This window comes from Leptodactylus fuscus, chromosome 2 (genome assembly GCF_031893055.1).
Source record: "Leptodactylus fuscus isolate aLepFus1 chromosome 2, aLepFus1.hap2, whole genome shotgun sequence".
Taxonomy (NCBI): domain Eukaryota; kingdom Metazoa; phylum Chordata; class Amphibia; order Anura; family Leptodactylidae; genus Leptodactylus; species Leptodactylus fuscus.
Window position 1 is genome coordinate 178,185,443 of NC_134266.1, and position 17,337 is coordinate 178,202,779.

At 42.5% G+C, this 17,337-nt stretch overlaps 1 protein-coding gene across 6 annotated transcripts in view; it reads right to left on the bottom strand.

Moving 5' to 3' along the window:
• The window catches only part of HERC2 (HECT and RLD domain containing E3 ubiquitin protein ligase 2), a 121,839-nt gene that overhangs the window by 86,260 nt on the left and 18,242 nt on the right, over window positions 1-17,337 (bottom strand). For 3 of the 6 annotated variants that reach the window (XM_075265219.1, XM_075265216.1, XM_075265215.1), the window contains exons 5-11: window positions 14,804-15,023; window positions 12,646-12,782; window positions 8,509-8,662; window positions 3,529-3,639; window positions 2,948-3,119; window positions 2,650-2,823; window positions 629-817 (exon numbers count right to left, since the gene is read on the bottom strand). In XM_075265219.1, coding sequence (XP_075121320.1) covers window positions 629-817; window positions 2,650-2,823; window positions 2,948-3,119; window positions 3,529-3,639; window positions 8,509-8,662; window positions 12,646-12,782; window positions 14,804-15,023 — 1,157 coding nt within the window. The remainder of the gene's footprint in view (window positions 1-628; window positions 818-2,649; window positions 2,824-2,947; window positions 3,120-3,528; window positions 3,640-8,508; window positions 8,663-12,645; window positions 12,783-14,803; window positions 15,024-17,337) is intronic. The other 3 variants (XM_075265220.1, XM_075265218.1, XM_075265217.1) reach the window with 2 other exon arrangements.

A 17,337-nucleotide genomic window follows, 5' to 3' on the forward strand; every position in this document is an offset into this window, starting at 1 on the left:
GCCTGAAGAAAGGACATGTCCTTTCTTTTCTCCGCTAGCAGCAGCTCGCCGCTAGCGGAGAACAGAAGCCCGGCGGTCTCCATAGACCACCATTATAAGGGGAGGTTTTGGACGCGAATTCCGCTGTCAAAAACCTCCCCTTATACTCACGTGTGAACTAGCCCTAACAGAGTAAACAGGAAGGATTTTTTACTTGTGAGATAATTTACTAAAGATAGAAAACACTCAGGTAACTCTAATATCCAATCAGATCATTGAAACGCAGTTTTTTTTTTTACTTTCTTCTATGGTGTCCCCAGAAATGAGCTAAAGAATATACACACAAATCCATTAAAGGAAGCAAATGTAAAGAATTTAAGTAAGCCTGTCACAGTAGTGAGCATCCTTGTATCTATTGTGATATCTGCACAAATACTTTCCCTTTAACTCTTATTGTTAGCTAAATTAGCTAGTTACTAATTGGAGAAGAGACAACAATTTAATCTGTAAAGAGCATCGAGAGCCTTCTATGTAGTCTGCTATTCTGCGTACAAGGAATTCAAGCAACTGGTCCTATAATGCATAGGACAACACTTTACATCTCCTTAATTATTGCAATACACTACAATACAATAAATTTTCTACTTACCAGTGTATTATTGTTATAAGTTTGAGTGTAAACTTTGCCATTTCTGGAAAGTATCAAAAAACATTTCTCAGCGCAGGCTATTTGTGTAACACCAAGAGTAGCGAGAGCTTCACATTGTATCGGGCCATTCACATTCGCATAATACTTCCAACCTAATAGACCCCAGCTGATTACCTCCTGTAAGGAACCCTAAGAAACAAAAGGAGTAAACTGCTGTAATACCATGTGGATTACCATATATACTCGAGTATAAGCCGACCCGAATATAAGCAGAGGGCCCTAATTTTACCACAAAAAACTGGGAAAACTTATTGACTCAAGTATAAGCAGAGGGGGGAAATGCAGCAGCTGCTGGAAAATTTCAAAAAATTAAAATGGCCGGAGTTTTTGGGTGGAGTAGGTGTTGGGTGCTGGGAAGGGGAGGGGGTGTTTTGGTTGTCTGTCTGCCCCTTCCCTGAGCTTGAGGACTGGGGGGTTTCCCCCGCAATTGGAACTCAGCCTGGCTGAATATAGGGTATCTGCAGTGCTCCTATTAACCCCTTCCCGACGGAACAGGAGCACTGCAGATACCCTATATTAGGTAGACCGGGCACTTTCAGACACAGAGATACCTAATGTGTATGTGTTTCACAGTCATTTTCTACTTTTATATGTATTCTAGGGAAAGGAGGGATTTAGAACATTTATTTTTTATTTTTTTTTTTTTTAAAGCTTTTTTTTCCCCACTATTTTATGGGAGATTCTATATATTACTATTGCGGCTGGTCATAGATTTGTACTTTAATTTCAGCTAAAAATATATTTAGCTTAAATTTAGACCATTACATTACACGGTCTTTAAAAAGATGAAACTTTTTTTTAACCGCCTTCTTAAAATAAATGTGTCCTCTAGCACCGTGAAGTAGCAAAGTAAGATTCTTGTTGAATATCCCAGTTCCAAGTCGGCAAGGAATCAGTTCTACAATCTGTGCCTTTTATCCAGTAGCATGACAGTACTTCAAGTCAAATTCTACCCAAGCTAACAGAAAAACAATCAACTAGAATTTATTAAAGCTTAAAAGGGGTTGTTCAGTTTAAAAAAAAAAGTTTTATTGTGTTAAAATGCAAGTTAGATGACTTACTAATATACTCCAATTGTACATGGCAGGTCTGCATAGTTTTTTTGTGACTAAACACATAGGAATAGCCTTAAGTAAGGCTATTCTCCTACCTTTAGATGTGTTCTCTGTGCCGTCATTCAGTATATAATTTGTTTTTTGTCAGTATGCAAATGAGTTCTCTCGCAGCACTGGGGGCGTCCTCAATGCTGCGAGAGAACTCTCCAGCGCCGCCTCCATCTTCTTCAGGAACAGGTCTACTTTGCGTCTTCTTCCAGCAGAGGCTTCAAACTTCTAGGCCTCGGCCAAAGCCGACTGCGCATGACTGACGGCCACAAGAAAATGGCCGCTTACACAGTATTATAAGCGGCCATTCTCTTGTAGCCAGCAGGCATGCTCAGCAGGCTGTCCGAGGCCTAGAAGTTTGAAGCCACCGCCAGAAGAAGACGCAAAGAAGACCCGTTCCTGAAGAAGATGGAGACGGCGCTGGAGAGTTCTCTCGCAGCATTGGGGACACTCCCAGTGCTGTTTGAGCGCTGGGGACCGCCCCCAATGCTGCAAGAAAACTCATTTGCATACCAATGAAAACTGGACTATATACCGAACGGCAACACAGAGAAGACATCTAAAGGTAGGAGAAGAATATCCTTTCTTTAGGCTATTCCTAGGTGTTAGGCAGGAAAAAAATGAGTTTTAATGATAGGATCCCGTTAACACTTAATAAAGGCCCTGACTGGAGCGACCTGCGCCTGAATGATCAAGTGGCTTCGGCGTGTAATCAGGTACATGCCCACGTGCCGGAATGAAAATCTAAAATCATATTAAATCAGTGATATTTAACATAGTAGCCATAAAGGTATTATATGGATATATTTACATACAAAAGGCTAAGTGAAAAGCCGAAATAAAAGAAAACCAGTATACCTTATGTGAGGTCGGTGAGCTGCACTGTGGAGGCATGCATGGTGCAGCCAGTCGGTCTAAATGTGCCATAATAACAACAGCAGTCTGCCTCAAGTCAATAGCTAGCTCATTGTCCTGAGGCAATATCAGATAACGCAAGAAGTTTTCATTTGGGCTTAGAGGACATGAGAGCACCTAGAAAAAAAAATTATATATATTTATGTTTTAACCTAGAACTAGTTAAATCCAAGTAAAAAAAATGGCAAAGCTTCCATAGGCAGCTCTAGCTCCTCTGCCTCTCACCATCCTGAGCACGTACCTGAATCTCTTTTTCCAGGTTATGAATATCTTTATTGCACACAATACTCTGGAAGCGATGTAGTAAAGGGAGGAGAGGTGCACTGGTTCCCTGGGCTGACCTCTCATTATCAGTTTCCCTTGTTCCATTGTCCCAGAGTTGAAGTAGCAGCATAACAGCAGATAACATTTGGCTAGGAAACACAAAATATATGAAAATTGCATATTTCATGAAACAAATAATAAAAAACCAACTTTAAGCTTTTGTTCGCACTTGGGAAATTCACCATTGTATTCAACATATACACAAACAAGGCGCATACAAACATTGCTCTATTCAAATCCCAACTACGGAATAATGATTTAATACCATTCATTAGCAGACACCTTTGTGGAGCCAAGTTTTAATCATAAATCAACATTGATGACCTTGGTAGAGGTGGTAAGAAATATTCTGGTCAAGCCGATAACTCCTCTAAAGACTGTGGGTGTTTACATATATTGCTGTCATAGTGTAATATAATGTGAGGCAGTGCGGTAGGAAAAAATAGACACTAGAATATAATTTTATATAGACACAATTCACTTGCTATACATACTAACCTTAGAGTGCCTCTCTGTACAGCAAGCTCTAGTAAAATAGCAAGTGCCAAGTGCTGGTCTTGAAGTGGAATGTTTCCCGCACCCCTAGGACTTTGAGCACCATGGATATCACTGAAAACAAAAAGAACACGAACAAACTAATATACTGATGGTAGATCAATTAATACCCATAAAAGCACTTCTACAGTAAGTAATTCAGAGGAACATATTGAGGAGAGTATGAATCTAAGAATTACCAACTAAGGGGGCGTTCACACTACCGTCGGTGTCCGACATGTAGTGTCCGCTCCTAGTGTCCGCTCAAAATCTGTCACGGACACTAGGAGCGGACACTAGATGTGTCCGTGACACCTGTCATTCAAATGAATGGGCATCGGGTGCGTTCTTTTGCACTCCGTGCCCGTCCTTTCCTGTCCGCAAGAGAAGATGTCCGACTTCTCAAGCGGACAGAAAAGCCCTGCATGCAGGGTTCCTCTGTCCGCTTGAGAAGTCAGACATCTTCTCTTGCGGACAGGGAAGGACGGGCACGGAGTGCAAAAGAATGCACCTGATGCCCATTCAAGTGAATGACAGGTGTCACGGACACATCTAGTGTCCGCTCCTAGTGTCCGTGACAGATTTTGAGCGGACACTAGGAGCGGACACTACATGTCGGACACCGACGGTAGTGTGAACGCTCCCTAACAACAAAGGGGTTCTCCAGGACTAAGATATTGATCACCTGTCCTTGGGATAGGCCATCAATATCCAACTGATGTAAAACAAACGCCCAATGTTTTGATATTGTAGCACAACTCTACTCATGTGAAAGGGATTACGCTGCACCATGTTGGTGAGCCTGAGAAGAGAAAGTGGAGCTGAGCCAAGTGCCACAGCAGAGACCCGAGTGTTACCAATCTAACACCAATGGTCTATCATAAGGGTAGATCGATAATATCATGTGCCTGGAAAATCCCTTTAATTGGTTATTTGCTACCAAAATCTATACGGAAAACAAAAGAAACCCAAAAAAGTATCCTATACATTATCATGCATTTTTTTTGGCTGATTCAGTGCTTATTGGTTCAAAATTGCTCAAGAAAAAAAAAAAAAAAAAAAAAAAAAATTCTTATAGTGATCAAAAATAGTCAAATTCTGTATACTTCTGTATACCAGGCATGTCAAACATGCGGCCCTTTACAGGCATATCTGCGGCCCGCACAAAAGTCTCAAACTTTGTCTCTTGAGACAAAGTTTGAGACTTTTGTGCGGGCCGCAGAGGTGCAACTCTCGCGGCTACTTGCTACTACACGCTGCTGTGTAGACGTGATGTGACGTGATGCACCCCCGGCAGCAACCTCCTATGTCGGCTCATTCATTTGAGCCGACAGCGGAGGGGATACCTGCGACCGCGATGGTCGCGGCAGGCGTTTTTTGACCAGAGAGAGACGCGGCTCGCCGCGTCTCTCTCAGAGTCAAAACCCGCGCGGGCAGTTCACGTGTGAACTAGCCCGAGAGAGAGAGTGCGGCGGGGGAGCGAGGACTCAGAGTCGTCGGAGAAGGTAAGTTGTGTGTACGCATAGAGGTGGAACGTGAAACTGAGGGCAGATGAAGGAGGGGACGGCATGACACTGGGGGCAGAGATGGAGAGGACATGAATCTGGGGGCAGAGATGGAGGGGACATGAATCTGGGGGCAGAGATGGAGGGGACATGAATCTGGGGGCAGAGATGGAGGGGACATGAATCTGGGGGCAGAGATGGAGGGGACATGAATCTGGGGGCAGAGATGGAGGGGACATGAATCTGGGGGCAGAGATGGAGGGGACATGAATCTGGGGGCAGAGATGGGGGGGATATGAATCTGGGGGCAGAGATGGAGGGACATGAAACTGGGGGCAGAGATGGGGGGACAGGAAACTGGGGGCAGAGATGGGGGGACATGAATCTGGGGGCAGAGATGGAGGGGGGACATGAATCTGGGGGCAGATGAAGGGTGTATATGTAAACAGATAATTTTCTTTTATGAAATTAACAAAATCTTCTCAGAGAACAAGGCTGACTGATCACCACTTATCTAAAAAAGATTGAAAAAAATGATAGCAAATAAATGTTTAGTTTTTAATTGCTGTATTCTTGTTAAATATATGTTGCTGTTACATATTACTACTTCATAACTTGTTTTCATGAGTGCTGTTAAAATCGTGTGTGACATTAGCTGCTGTGTGCGGCCCTCGCAACAACCTCTTGTTACTCATGTGGCCCTCGGGGTACCCTGAGTTTGACATGCTTGCTGTATACTATTCAGCCACTCACCCACCCCAAAGATACTAGAAAAACTGTAGGGGGCTATGGTTTGGTAGTCTCAGCTGGAATCATGAGAAAAAGATGCCCCGCCCCTCCGGAATTAATCAAACAATGGGTGTATATCAGTGAATGATCCCCATCCAGTGAACTATTGCATCATTTGTAACCACAGCTAAGTATTATCTATTTTCATTTATTAAAGACTTATTTTATTATATTCTGGTGTTATTAGAGTACCGTATTTTTCGGACTATAAGACGCACCGGACCATAAGACGCACTAAGGTTTTAGAGGAGGAAAATAGGGAAAAAAAAAATTTTAAGGAAAAAAAATTGGTGAAATATTTAATAACCTAATAATATAATATTTCACCAATGTAAATAGAACCGGGGGCTTTCGGACACAGGGATACCAAATGTGTATGTGTTTCACAGTAATGTTTTTGTTTTATATGTATTGTAGGGCTATGGGGGTGATTTGAACATATCTATCTAATCTATCCTATCTATCTATCTATCTATCTATCTATCTATCTATCTCCTATCTATCTATCTATCTGTCTGTCTGTCTGTCTGTCTGTCTGTCTATCTGTGTATCTGTCTGTCTATCTATCTATCTATCCATCTATCTATCTATCTGTCTGTCTATCTGTCTATCTATCTATTCTATCTAATCTCATCCATGGATGGAAAGAGACACCCTGCAGTGAAGCTATGTAAGAAGAGAAAAAGGGGCGGGCCAGACGGGTGAAGGAGGTGTGGTTTTCTAAGCAAACTTGAAAACACACCTCTTTCACCCATCTGGCTCGTCCCTCCTTCACTGCCTCTCAGATGTCGCTTCTGCAATGATGCCACACAGGCAGGGAAATAGGGGCGGGCCAGACGGGTGAAGGAGGCGTGGTTTCAAGCTTGCCGAGAAAACCACGCCTCCTCCTCCCGTTTGGCCCGCCCCTCCTTCCCTGTCTGTGTAGCATCATTGCCGGAGCCAGATCTGAGAGGCAGTGAAGGAGGGGCGGGCCAGACGGGAGAAGGAGGCGTGGTTTTCTCGGCAAGCTTGAAACCACGCTTCCTTCACCTGTCTGGCCCGCCCCTACTTCCCTGCCTCTCAGATCTCGCTCCTGCAAACACGCGACACAGACAGGGAAGGAGGGGCAGAGCAGGCAGGCACCGTGCTGCTCTTCTTTTCATTCGCACAGACGGGACACAGACGCTGCGCACGCTGCATTCGGACTATAAGACGCACACACATTTTCCTCCCATATTGGGAGGAAAAAAAGTGCGTCTTATAGTCCGAAAAATACGGTAATTCACTGACCATCTTTCAATTAAGATTTTTTTTTTTTTAACTAATTTGCCAGCTTTTGGGTCACATGAATACTGGAAAATGTGACCACATACTGCTAGTACAACAAATTTATTGAGGGGGAAAAACTGGTTATGTATAGGACAGAATTTGGATATTAAATAGACTCATTTGCATTGGACAACACAACTTACAATGTCGCTATAACCAGTATACTACAATGTAAGACTTCTGCCCTATTATTACATGAACTTAAATGGTAATAAGTAGTCATTCAGAAGACAACTTATAAGACAGAATATGTTCCAGGGACTGCATCTACAATATGGGAAGTATCTGTTTACATAGGTCTCATCGATGGAGGAGTAGTCCATGCGCAAATCCTGGGACCCATGTTGCGAAAATGCAACCTTTTACATTACCTGCAAAGTGGATGGGGATCTGGTTAATTCCATCCACACAATGTAAAAAAAAAAAAAATCTGCAGCATGTCACATGCTGGTGTTTTCCTTAAAGGGGTTCTCTAGGCAAAAATGGACAACCCTTTTAATGTTTAAATCTGCCATGGGCAGTTATAAAAAAAAAAAAGAAAAAAAAAGGCCTACTCGCCTGTCCCCGTTACTCCGGTGTCCTCCAGCACCTCCCAGTTCATCTGTTCCGGCGGCATCTTCCGGTGTCCTGCTGAAACCGCTGATTCGTCTCAGCAGTCACGCGATCACTGAAGTCAATCAGCTAAGGGCCTAAATATCACTACCTTTGACATCATGGGTACTCTTCCTGATGCCTGCTGAGGCAAATGATTCACCTCAGCAGTCACATGACTGCTGAGGCCAATCAGCAGCTTCAGCACAACTCCAGAAGAGACCTGGGAGAGTAGAAAAATCAGGAGGCGCGAGAGGACACCGGAGCAACAGGGACAGGAGAATATGGATTTTTTAGATTATATTTTACTGTTCCCAGCATATTTAAACATTAAAAGGGTGGTTGATTTTTGTCTTGACAACCCCGTAAAGGCTAGAGGTCGCACATTGCAGAAAAGCTGCTCCTTTTGTTGCAGTTTGTTCTGCGGTTTTTTGAGCCAAACCCAGGAGTGGCTACACAAGATATAGGAAATCTCTCGAAAACTTCTGCTTATTCCACTACTGGATCAAAAAAAACAAAAAAAAAAAAACCACACATTTCTGACACAAGGCAGGGATAACCTCATAAGTAAAACAATTTGAAAGGAACCTTGTGAATCAGTTAGTACATAAATTAGTACAGCTTTATTATAACAAGCAAGCAGTGATACAGTATTAATACACACAACTATGTTCCACAAAAGAAATAAAAAAAAAAAAAACTACAATAAATAAACAAAATAATAACAAAACAAAAACCACAGCAAACTCACCCTGTAACAGACCTTAAAAATTTTGTGGCTCGCTCAACAACTTCAAGCCAGACAGATGAAACTGTGCCCTCATCAAAGAGTGTGGCCTCAGGAAGTGCCCGAAGGGCATCAAGTGATTCTTGTAGCAGTTCACTGCATAGATCTGCGTCCTCGCCTGGATAAAATAAAAAAAACAGCATTAGAAGGAAGACAGAGTATAATATCACAAATTAGAAACATTTTATAAGCCAAGAATAAAAATGATACAGCTAAGAACAGCTTGACATAGTTTAAAGTATTTAAAGCATACTCAACTGGCCCATAAACCACATTTCTTAAGGAAGACAGGAAAACAAATAATTTCATATGGCCCAGGAATTTAGAAGGGTTTTCTCAAATTGCCATTCTTACTTTAGATGCCAACTAGCTTTGGTCAGACATGCATCACTTGGGTGCAAAAGCTCTACAAAAACCCAAGAGCCGCCATTGCCTTTAACCCCCAAACAGGGAAAATAAACTCCTTGCAGATGTTGCCCTTGCCTGGATTTGAACCTAGGACTCCAGTGATGAAAGATGTTAAAGGGGTTGGCCACTTTCAGACCAATATTGACAAACAAATGTACAATAAAAAGATATACAATTTTCCAATATACTTTCTGTATCAATTCATCACGGTTTTCTAGATCTCTGATTGCTGTCATTCATTCTGTTACTTCTAGAGGATAAAACTCTGACCATGGTCATGTGATTTACGATCCATGGTCATGTGATGAGTACACAGGTGCACAGCTGATTACCAGGCAGATGTCTGATTATTGTGCTGTGACTGTAACGAGCGGCACCTGTGTGTACATCACATGACCATGGACTGTAAATCACATGACCATGGTCAGAGTTTTATCCTCTAGAAGTAACAGAATGAATGACAGCAAGCAGAGATCTAGAAGACTGTGAGGAATTGGTACAGTAAGTATATTGGAAAATTGTATATCTTTTTATTGTACATTTGTTTGTCAATATTGGTCTGAAAGTGGCCAACCCCTTTAACCACTGAGCCACCTTTCTACCTGGGAGGTATATACTACAGGGTGGTCCCTGGCCACCACTTTTTTTTTTTTACCATTACCATGACATCTTTCCTATTAGATTGTGCACACGCCCAGAGTACAGGGATATCACCCAGAGTACAGGGATATCACCCAGAGTACAGGGATATCACCCAGAGTACAGGGATATCACCCAGAGTACAATGATATCACCCAGAGTACAGGGATATCACCCAGAGTACAGGGATATCACCCAGAGTACAGGGATATCACCCATCCCTTGGATGACCTAATTCTCCTTATATCATACCAGCTCCAACTCTGTCTAGAGCCAAGGAGACTACTGCGATCTCTGTAACAACTGATACGATCTTCAGCAGAGTGCCTAAGAGTAGTCATCCAGTAAACATCTTGACAACGATATCACTAAAGACACAGAATTGTCACGACAGCTGAATGTGTACCCATGGAGCTCGCTGTACAAGGACAAGTTTAAATTATATAGCAGGTTTATAGAGGATTGTATATGTCTGATAAAAATAGTTATCTTTGCATCAAGATTTTTGTTTGCCCCTGCAGACTTTTGGCATACAGTGTGGCCCACACTACAATCTAAAACTTCTGGATGTACATTATTGATTTACTGACAAAAATGTCAAATTTGATCATTTTGCATCCTGGAGAAGGAATCCTGGGCTCGCCACATATGGATTACCAAGCATGCTTATGTATTGTGGCTCCTCAGGCTATCAATGTCTATAACCTGCTTTTTACATACTGTAGATGGATACTCGTAGAAAATACTGAGAGAGAGTAGATCCGCAGCTCTTGGTTGTGGTAAAATTTAACTCTTAATACTTCATATAAAATTCACAAACAGATAGAACAGTGAGAAAGGCAGAAATCCCAAAAAGGTGTAGATAAAAACCGCTGTTGTTACATATTTAGCTATTAGGCTGACGCGTTTCGGGATTGCGGTATCCCTTAATCATAGCCCTAGAAGTGCAGGAGGATACACAAAAGGATACACAAAACTTTGATAAGTCCAGAAGTTCATGATCGTGCACCTGGTCTGTGGGAAGGTGAGCTTACAAGTCAATTTTTTCTTTTTTGTTGCTTTAAATTTATAGATGGATACTATTGCAAATCAACCTACGTATAACCATACTTGCATACAAACTACATACTTTTCTACATTCTGTAATATTATTTGTAGGTTTCTTTAAAATAATAAAACAGGATTAAAAGGGTTTTCCAAACATTTAAAGAGGACTTTTCACCTCCTGGGGCACATGCGGTGTAATACACCTCTAGAAAGCTGACAGTGCGCTGAAATCAGCTCGGCTTTCCCGTTCTGAGCCCCCGGTGAAGAGCCATCAGTGCCAACACTGTCAAGACTGGGACCAAAATCTTCAGAAGGTTTGGAGCCTGAACTCGGAACCACTAAGACTCCCAGCTGCTCTGGGAAGGTGATTTATTGCACTTGATAAAGGGCCTAAGTGCCTGAAATGCGTCGTGCCTTAATAAACATATCGTTATCCAATTGGGTGAGCGCTTCTCCTTGCCAAACCTTCTGAAGATTTTGGTCCCAGTCTGTTGATGCCTCTACGTCCCAGTGACGTTTCTTCCAGCTGCTTCCCTCTAGGTTTCTAACATCTTTTTAAATGTTGTGGTTGTTGTATCCTACACAACCCCCTAAGGTGAGCGGCTTTCCATTTGCTTACCTTTACTCATACCTGTGCTGAATTTACTATACTAGGGTTGGCTCGGTGCCGTATTTTTCTTCTTCTCTTGTTCCAACACTGTCAAAAGGGCGTTTATGACAGTCTGTCAGGAACACCCCTCTTCACAGTAGCGTCTATTGTGCTGTACTGCGAGATGGGTATTCCTTACCATCCAGCCATGACGCTGAGCGGTGAGTAATGCCTCCCCTACTCCTGATAGTATTAGTCCATAGAAAAGTACTGGGGGAGAAGGGGGGCATTCCTCAACACTCAGTGTTATAGCTGGGTAGTAAGGAACGCCCCCTCTGACAGTACAGTGCAATAGATGCTATTGTGAACAAGGGCTTCCTGAATGTCAGAAACGCCCTTCTGACAGTGAAGAGCTACGGTACTGGCACTGATCGCTCTTCACCGGGGTCACAGAACGTGAAAGCCGATAGTGTGCTGAATTCAGCGCACTTTTGGCTTTCTAGAGGTGTATTACACCGCATGTACCCCAGGAGGTGAAAGGTCCTCTTTAAGGCTATATTTTGTTTTGCTCTTTTTGTGCCTGAAGTGAAGCTTTATTTATTTTCATGGGGTTTTTTTTCTAAATAAACCTGTTTGCTGCATATTTTGTGTCCCTGTAATTGACTGCTTGGGTCCGCACCACTGCTTCTACCGAGCTATCTTCACCACACCCTGGATAAATTCCTTCAAGGGTTTATGTATTCCTTCAGGGGTGAATTCAGCGCACTGTTGGCTTTCTAGAGATATATTAAACCACATGTGCCCCAGGATGTGAAACTCATCATCCAATGACCAATATCCATTCTAGCACATCTATCATAGGGTAGCAAGGGTCCCAGGAGTCACACACATAGAGCATCAGCCTAACAGCAGGATTTTTCTATAGTTACTCATGGACAATAATGCCAAATTACTATGTTGCAGGTTTTTAGATTATTTAGGGAAACATGTGTTAATGTATAAGTCAGAAAGTAAAGAGAAACTCAAACAACACTAACAGCTGCTGAGGTGTGATAAATGAGATCAGCAAATTCTGGGGCTAGAAAAGTAGCATCTGCAGCAGCACCATATCTCATAGAGATAACTCAGTAATGACATAGAAGGAGGCCATAGCCTGGATGAAATGCTGAAGGTAACAATTTTCGAATTGACTACCAATGTACTTGTGGCTTTGCAGGTAAAAGTGCTGCAGGAATATATACTGCATTATAGGCAAACAGAATGTGGATATACCGTACATTGGACATACTGTAGCTGCTATTTCTAACCAAATAAGAAACTTATTTGATACATGAACAATAGAAGCATTACATAGCAACATAAATACAGGTCACTCACAGAGAGACTGAAAATGAACATTCAAGGAGAGTTTGACTTACCAGATCTCCATGCTCTTCGGAGAAATGCAAAGGCAAATGACAGTGCAGCTCGGGAGCCCACTCTAGCAAGTCCTTCCACCCCCTGGCCAACAGGACGAGAGCTGTGTACATGAAAGGTATGCTCAAAAATGTCCTCACTGCAAGGGATGAAGTCACCATTTTCAGAAACAACAAAATAGACCGGATGAGAAATAAAAAGTTGTACAGAGTGTGAAAGTAAGAAAAAAAAAAAAGAAAGAAAGAAAATTATGTAAATGAAATTAAGTGCACACAAATGGGAAAAAAATAAAGAACTATTAATGTGGTCACAAGATTGGGTTTTGTGGACTCTAATTTATTTGACTACAGTTTTTAATTAAGTCTCTTCAAAATAAATAAATAAATAAATAAATAAATAGTTTTTAGTTAGCTTACAGAAACCTGTGGAAATCCAAAGTGTATAGATGTAATCTATAGGAAATGCTGAGTAAAAGCCCTGGCACAAGGAACGATGCAAGGAAAGTCAAGCACCGACACAATATAGCACATGACCCCTTGAAACAAGCTAATGCAAAGTACATTGGGGAATATGTGCTGCTGAAAAAAAAAATCATTTGATGTGATTATCTAAACCAGGGGAGGGACATGAATCTGAGGGAAGAGATGGGGGGGGACATGAATCTGGGGGCAGAGATGGGGGGGGACATGAAACTGGGGGCAGAAATGGAGGGACATGAATCTGGGGCAGAGATGGGGGGACATGAATCTGGGGGCAGAGATGGGGGGACATGAATCTGGGGGCAGAGATGGGGGTACATGAATCTGGGGGCAGAGATGGGGGGACATGAATCTGGGGGCAGAGATGGGGGGACATGAATCTGGGGGCAGAGATGGGGGGACATGAATCTGGGGGCAGAGATGGGGGGACATGAATCTGGGGGCAGAGATGGAGGGGACATGAATCTGGGGGCAGAGATGGGGGGACATGAATCTGGGGGCAGAGATGGGGGGACATGAATCTGAGGGCAGAGATGTGGGGACATGAATCTGGGGGCAGATGAAGGGTGTATATGTAACTGGGGGAAAGATGGAGGGGGGACATAGTTTACGGGTGACTGTAGGAGGATTATACAGTGTGGGGGCACATGAAAAATGAATGGGCGGAGTCAACATAAAAGTGGGTGGAGCTAAATTTGCCGCGGTGCGGCCCGCCGACTGGCTGGGATCTTGCTCTGCGGACCACATGCTGAGTTGAGTTTGAGACCCCTGATCTAAACTATGAACATTTGCTCATTTCAATGTACCATTAGTGCTCATGTGACAGGCAGGCCAATAATTGAGAATGAGCATTCACTGACCCATGTAAAAGCTCCTTAAAACACTGCTTTAGTTACACTTTCTGATCCAGAGTTATAATCTGGATCATAGCACAGGCGACATTCATATTTCACCTTATTCCAAATGTAGATAAACGCTGCCAAAAAGGGGATGTCTCTACAACCTGTGGCAACACATCGGTCGCAAAACAAAATAACCCTGTTGGATCCTTTGTAAGTATTGTACTATGGTAAATTGCAAATCACGACTACATTGAGTTCATTAGTTGCAGTGAATGCAGCAATATCCTGCTATCGTTGGCTGTACAATGTGTGTTGTGACCAAAATTCCGGTGTCGCCCTAGCCTAAATTATTTACCGGCTTGAGTTTGCTACAGCGAGAGCCACAGCTTCTCCTTGGAGTAAAAGGTGATGTCATCCTAATAAGGCATGAGGATAATGGTTATAATGACTGGACAACCCCTTTAGCAGATCAGAACCAGCAATATAGTGGGATTATTAGTTTTTTCTGCATCACATTATAGTAGTGTTTGGTGCAAGCTCTAAACAAACAAGGAATTCTGGTAAACTGCAGTTCTACAGCATGCAAAGTTGTGAATGCAAAAATTGGGGAAACATGCCATAACATGTATACAAAAGTACATGCATTGCAAGCAAAATATTAACATACATATCAGTTACTGCATTAAAGCTACTTGGGCCATGTTCATATTTTTTTTTTCTATTGGAGAATATATCAGGAGTAGTTCCTACACTTTTATAGTATCATTTGTGTAAATTAATACAGTGATGAGCATACATTAATATTTTATAGGCATGGGAGGCTATTAAGAAGCAGTTACCCTTTCTTTTCCACTGTAGGAGGAGGGACTGTGTTACTTTTCCACTTTACTTTGATATTTTCCTGAAAAACAGTTCTGTTCAGTGCAATAAAATATCGCTCCAGTATGACCAGTCTTTGCTTTAGTCTCATAGCAGAGAGGGTGGTGGTGGCAGTCTGTGTTGCGAGTACTTGCTGCTCCTTTACAAGCACGTAGAGGCTCTCCTTAAGTTCACTGACATCTGTACAAGACATACAACAGTATAAGAAATTAATAACACAAAATATAGTTTTGTTATTTAGCTAACTGATATATATATATATATATATATATATATATATATATATATATATATATATACACATACACACACACACACACACATACACATACACACTAGTATTACACCCGTTATAAAAAAAAAACCGCAGCAACTAAAATTTTCCATTGTGCTTCTACAGCATCAATATATCCCACAGTTCTACAAAGAGATTGTCAATACTACTGGGGATAGCAGTTCTGTGTTGTGCAAGCACTGATACTATTATTTTAATAGTTGGCCTATGAAGTATATACCATTTACGTAATAAAACAAGCTATGTGCCAAAGTTGTGGCTAGCCACACATACAAACCTAGAACTTCATAAAACCCAATCAAAATAAATCACCTTGCATATTTCTGAAAGACAATGCTAAACCCCGTTTTGCATCGGTCAGAAAAGGATGGCTTCACAGACGAAAAGTCTGTGTGCTTAAAGGAGGACTTTTTGGGGAGACGTGGCCTAGACGCTGATGGAGACAGTCACATGAGTTAAGTGCTCCCTTCTCCTCTGCCATTTTAGCTGAACTTGTAGAAGCTACATACTTGTTATGGGGAAGACGCTTCTCAAAAAGGTCCCTGGCCCTCAGACAACTTTTAGAGGTCCCTCCCCGATGGACCAGTTCCTGTGTTGGCAGTCAGTCATCAGCACCCCCAGCCATCATCAGCCTTGGCCCCTTCTCTTAATAACAAACCCTACTCCAAATGCTTCCCACTAAACAGATCTTTAGGCTGTATTCACACTGAGTAACGCTGGCGTTTTTTGTGCTTATTTTTGCACATAGCGCCGCGTTAACGCCGGGCAACGCCACCGCAAAATAGCGCGGCATTAACGCAGCGCTATGTGCAAAAATAAGCACAAAAAACGCCAGCGTTACTCAGTGTGAATACAGCCTTAAGACCTTGATCGACGAAGTCAAACACACCTTTAAACAAGAAGTTGCAGCTGTGCGCGCGCATAGACTTGCACCAACTGGCACCAATATTTAGAAACATAACGTTGTTTTCTAGATCTCTGCTTGCAGTCATTCATTTTACTTACCTCTAGTGGATGAAACTCTGACCATGGTCATGTGATTTACAGTCCATGGTCATGTGATGAGCACACAGGTGCCGCTCATTATAGTCACAGCACAGTAATCAGACATCTGCCTGGTAATCAGCTGTGCACCTGTGTGTACATCACGTGACCATGGACTGTAAATCACATGACCATGGGCAGAGTTTTGTCCATTAGAAATAACAGAATTTATGACAAAAGGCGAAGTTCTAGAAAAGTGTGAAGAATTGGAAAATTGTATGTCTTTCTATTATACAAACAATAACATATGTCTCTCAGTATTGGTCTAGAAAGTGACCAATTCCTTTAAGGCCAAGACCAGTCACCTCGTGGACCTGGATAACCAAGGAGGCATAGCAACGGACTACGGCCAAAGGCTACAGAGGAGGAGTATCAGAAATCTACACTTAGACAAGCCACCAGACCATCGCATTAAGTTAGATAGAGCACGCAGAGTCCTCCGTCCTAAGGAAGTGACCACCATTCCTAAGGATATTATCTACTTTGTGACTTTGAGCTTAAAGAGGTCATTATGGGGCGAGCCTGCTCCATGCAAGATTTGCACAAAGTTCCAACTCTATCCTGACATTTCCTGGATTACGCTACAGAAATGGCAGCTCCTAAAGAGTCTCCTTTCAGTCCGGCGGGGCCATCAGCTTCCCCCATCACTGGGGGTTCCCCTTTCCTTGTATAGCTCAGAAGAATGGGCGTACCACCACTTTGCAATCTCTGGACTATGCTATCTATGATGCCATCTTTGGCATCTCTCCACCTACCATTTCAGACTGGGAAGTTGCTGCCTTGCCTTCCCTTTTCAAACCCGTGTGGAAAACCATGCTGCCGAAGCGGCGACATCTGCCTTCAATGGACTCTGCTCCTGCCTCCAGATCTCCCTGTCCTCTTCATTGGGATTCCCCTCACTGACCTTCTTTTGCATTGACAATGCTTTAACCCCCTTGTTTCGCTGTTCTTTATGGGCAGTTTGCCTCTTCATTCTTACTTTCTTCCCCACAGTCGTTTAGGCTCAGTTATTCATTTTTGCTAGAGCTTGCTACATGGCAGGGTAGGCTGTTGGGATTCGTATCTGGTCTGGGATAGCTGGTTCTCTGACACGCCTGATCCGCTTCCACAGCCTCGCTTCCCAATTTTTATTTATTTTTTTTGTTTTGTTTTTCA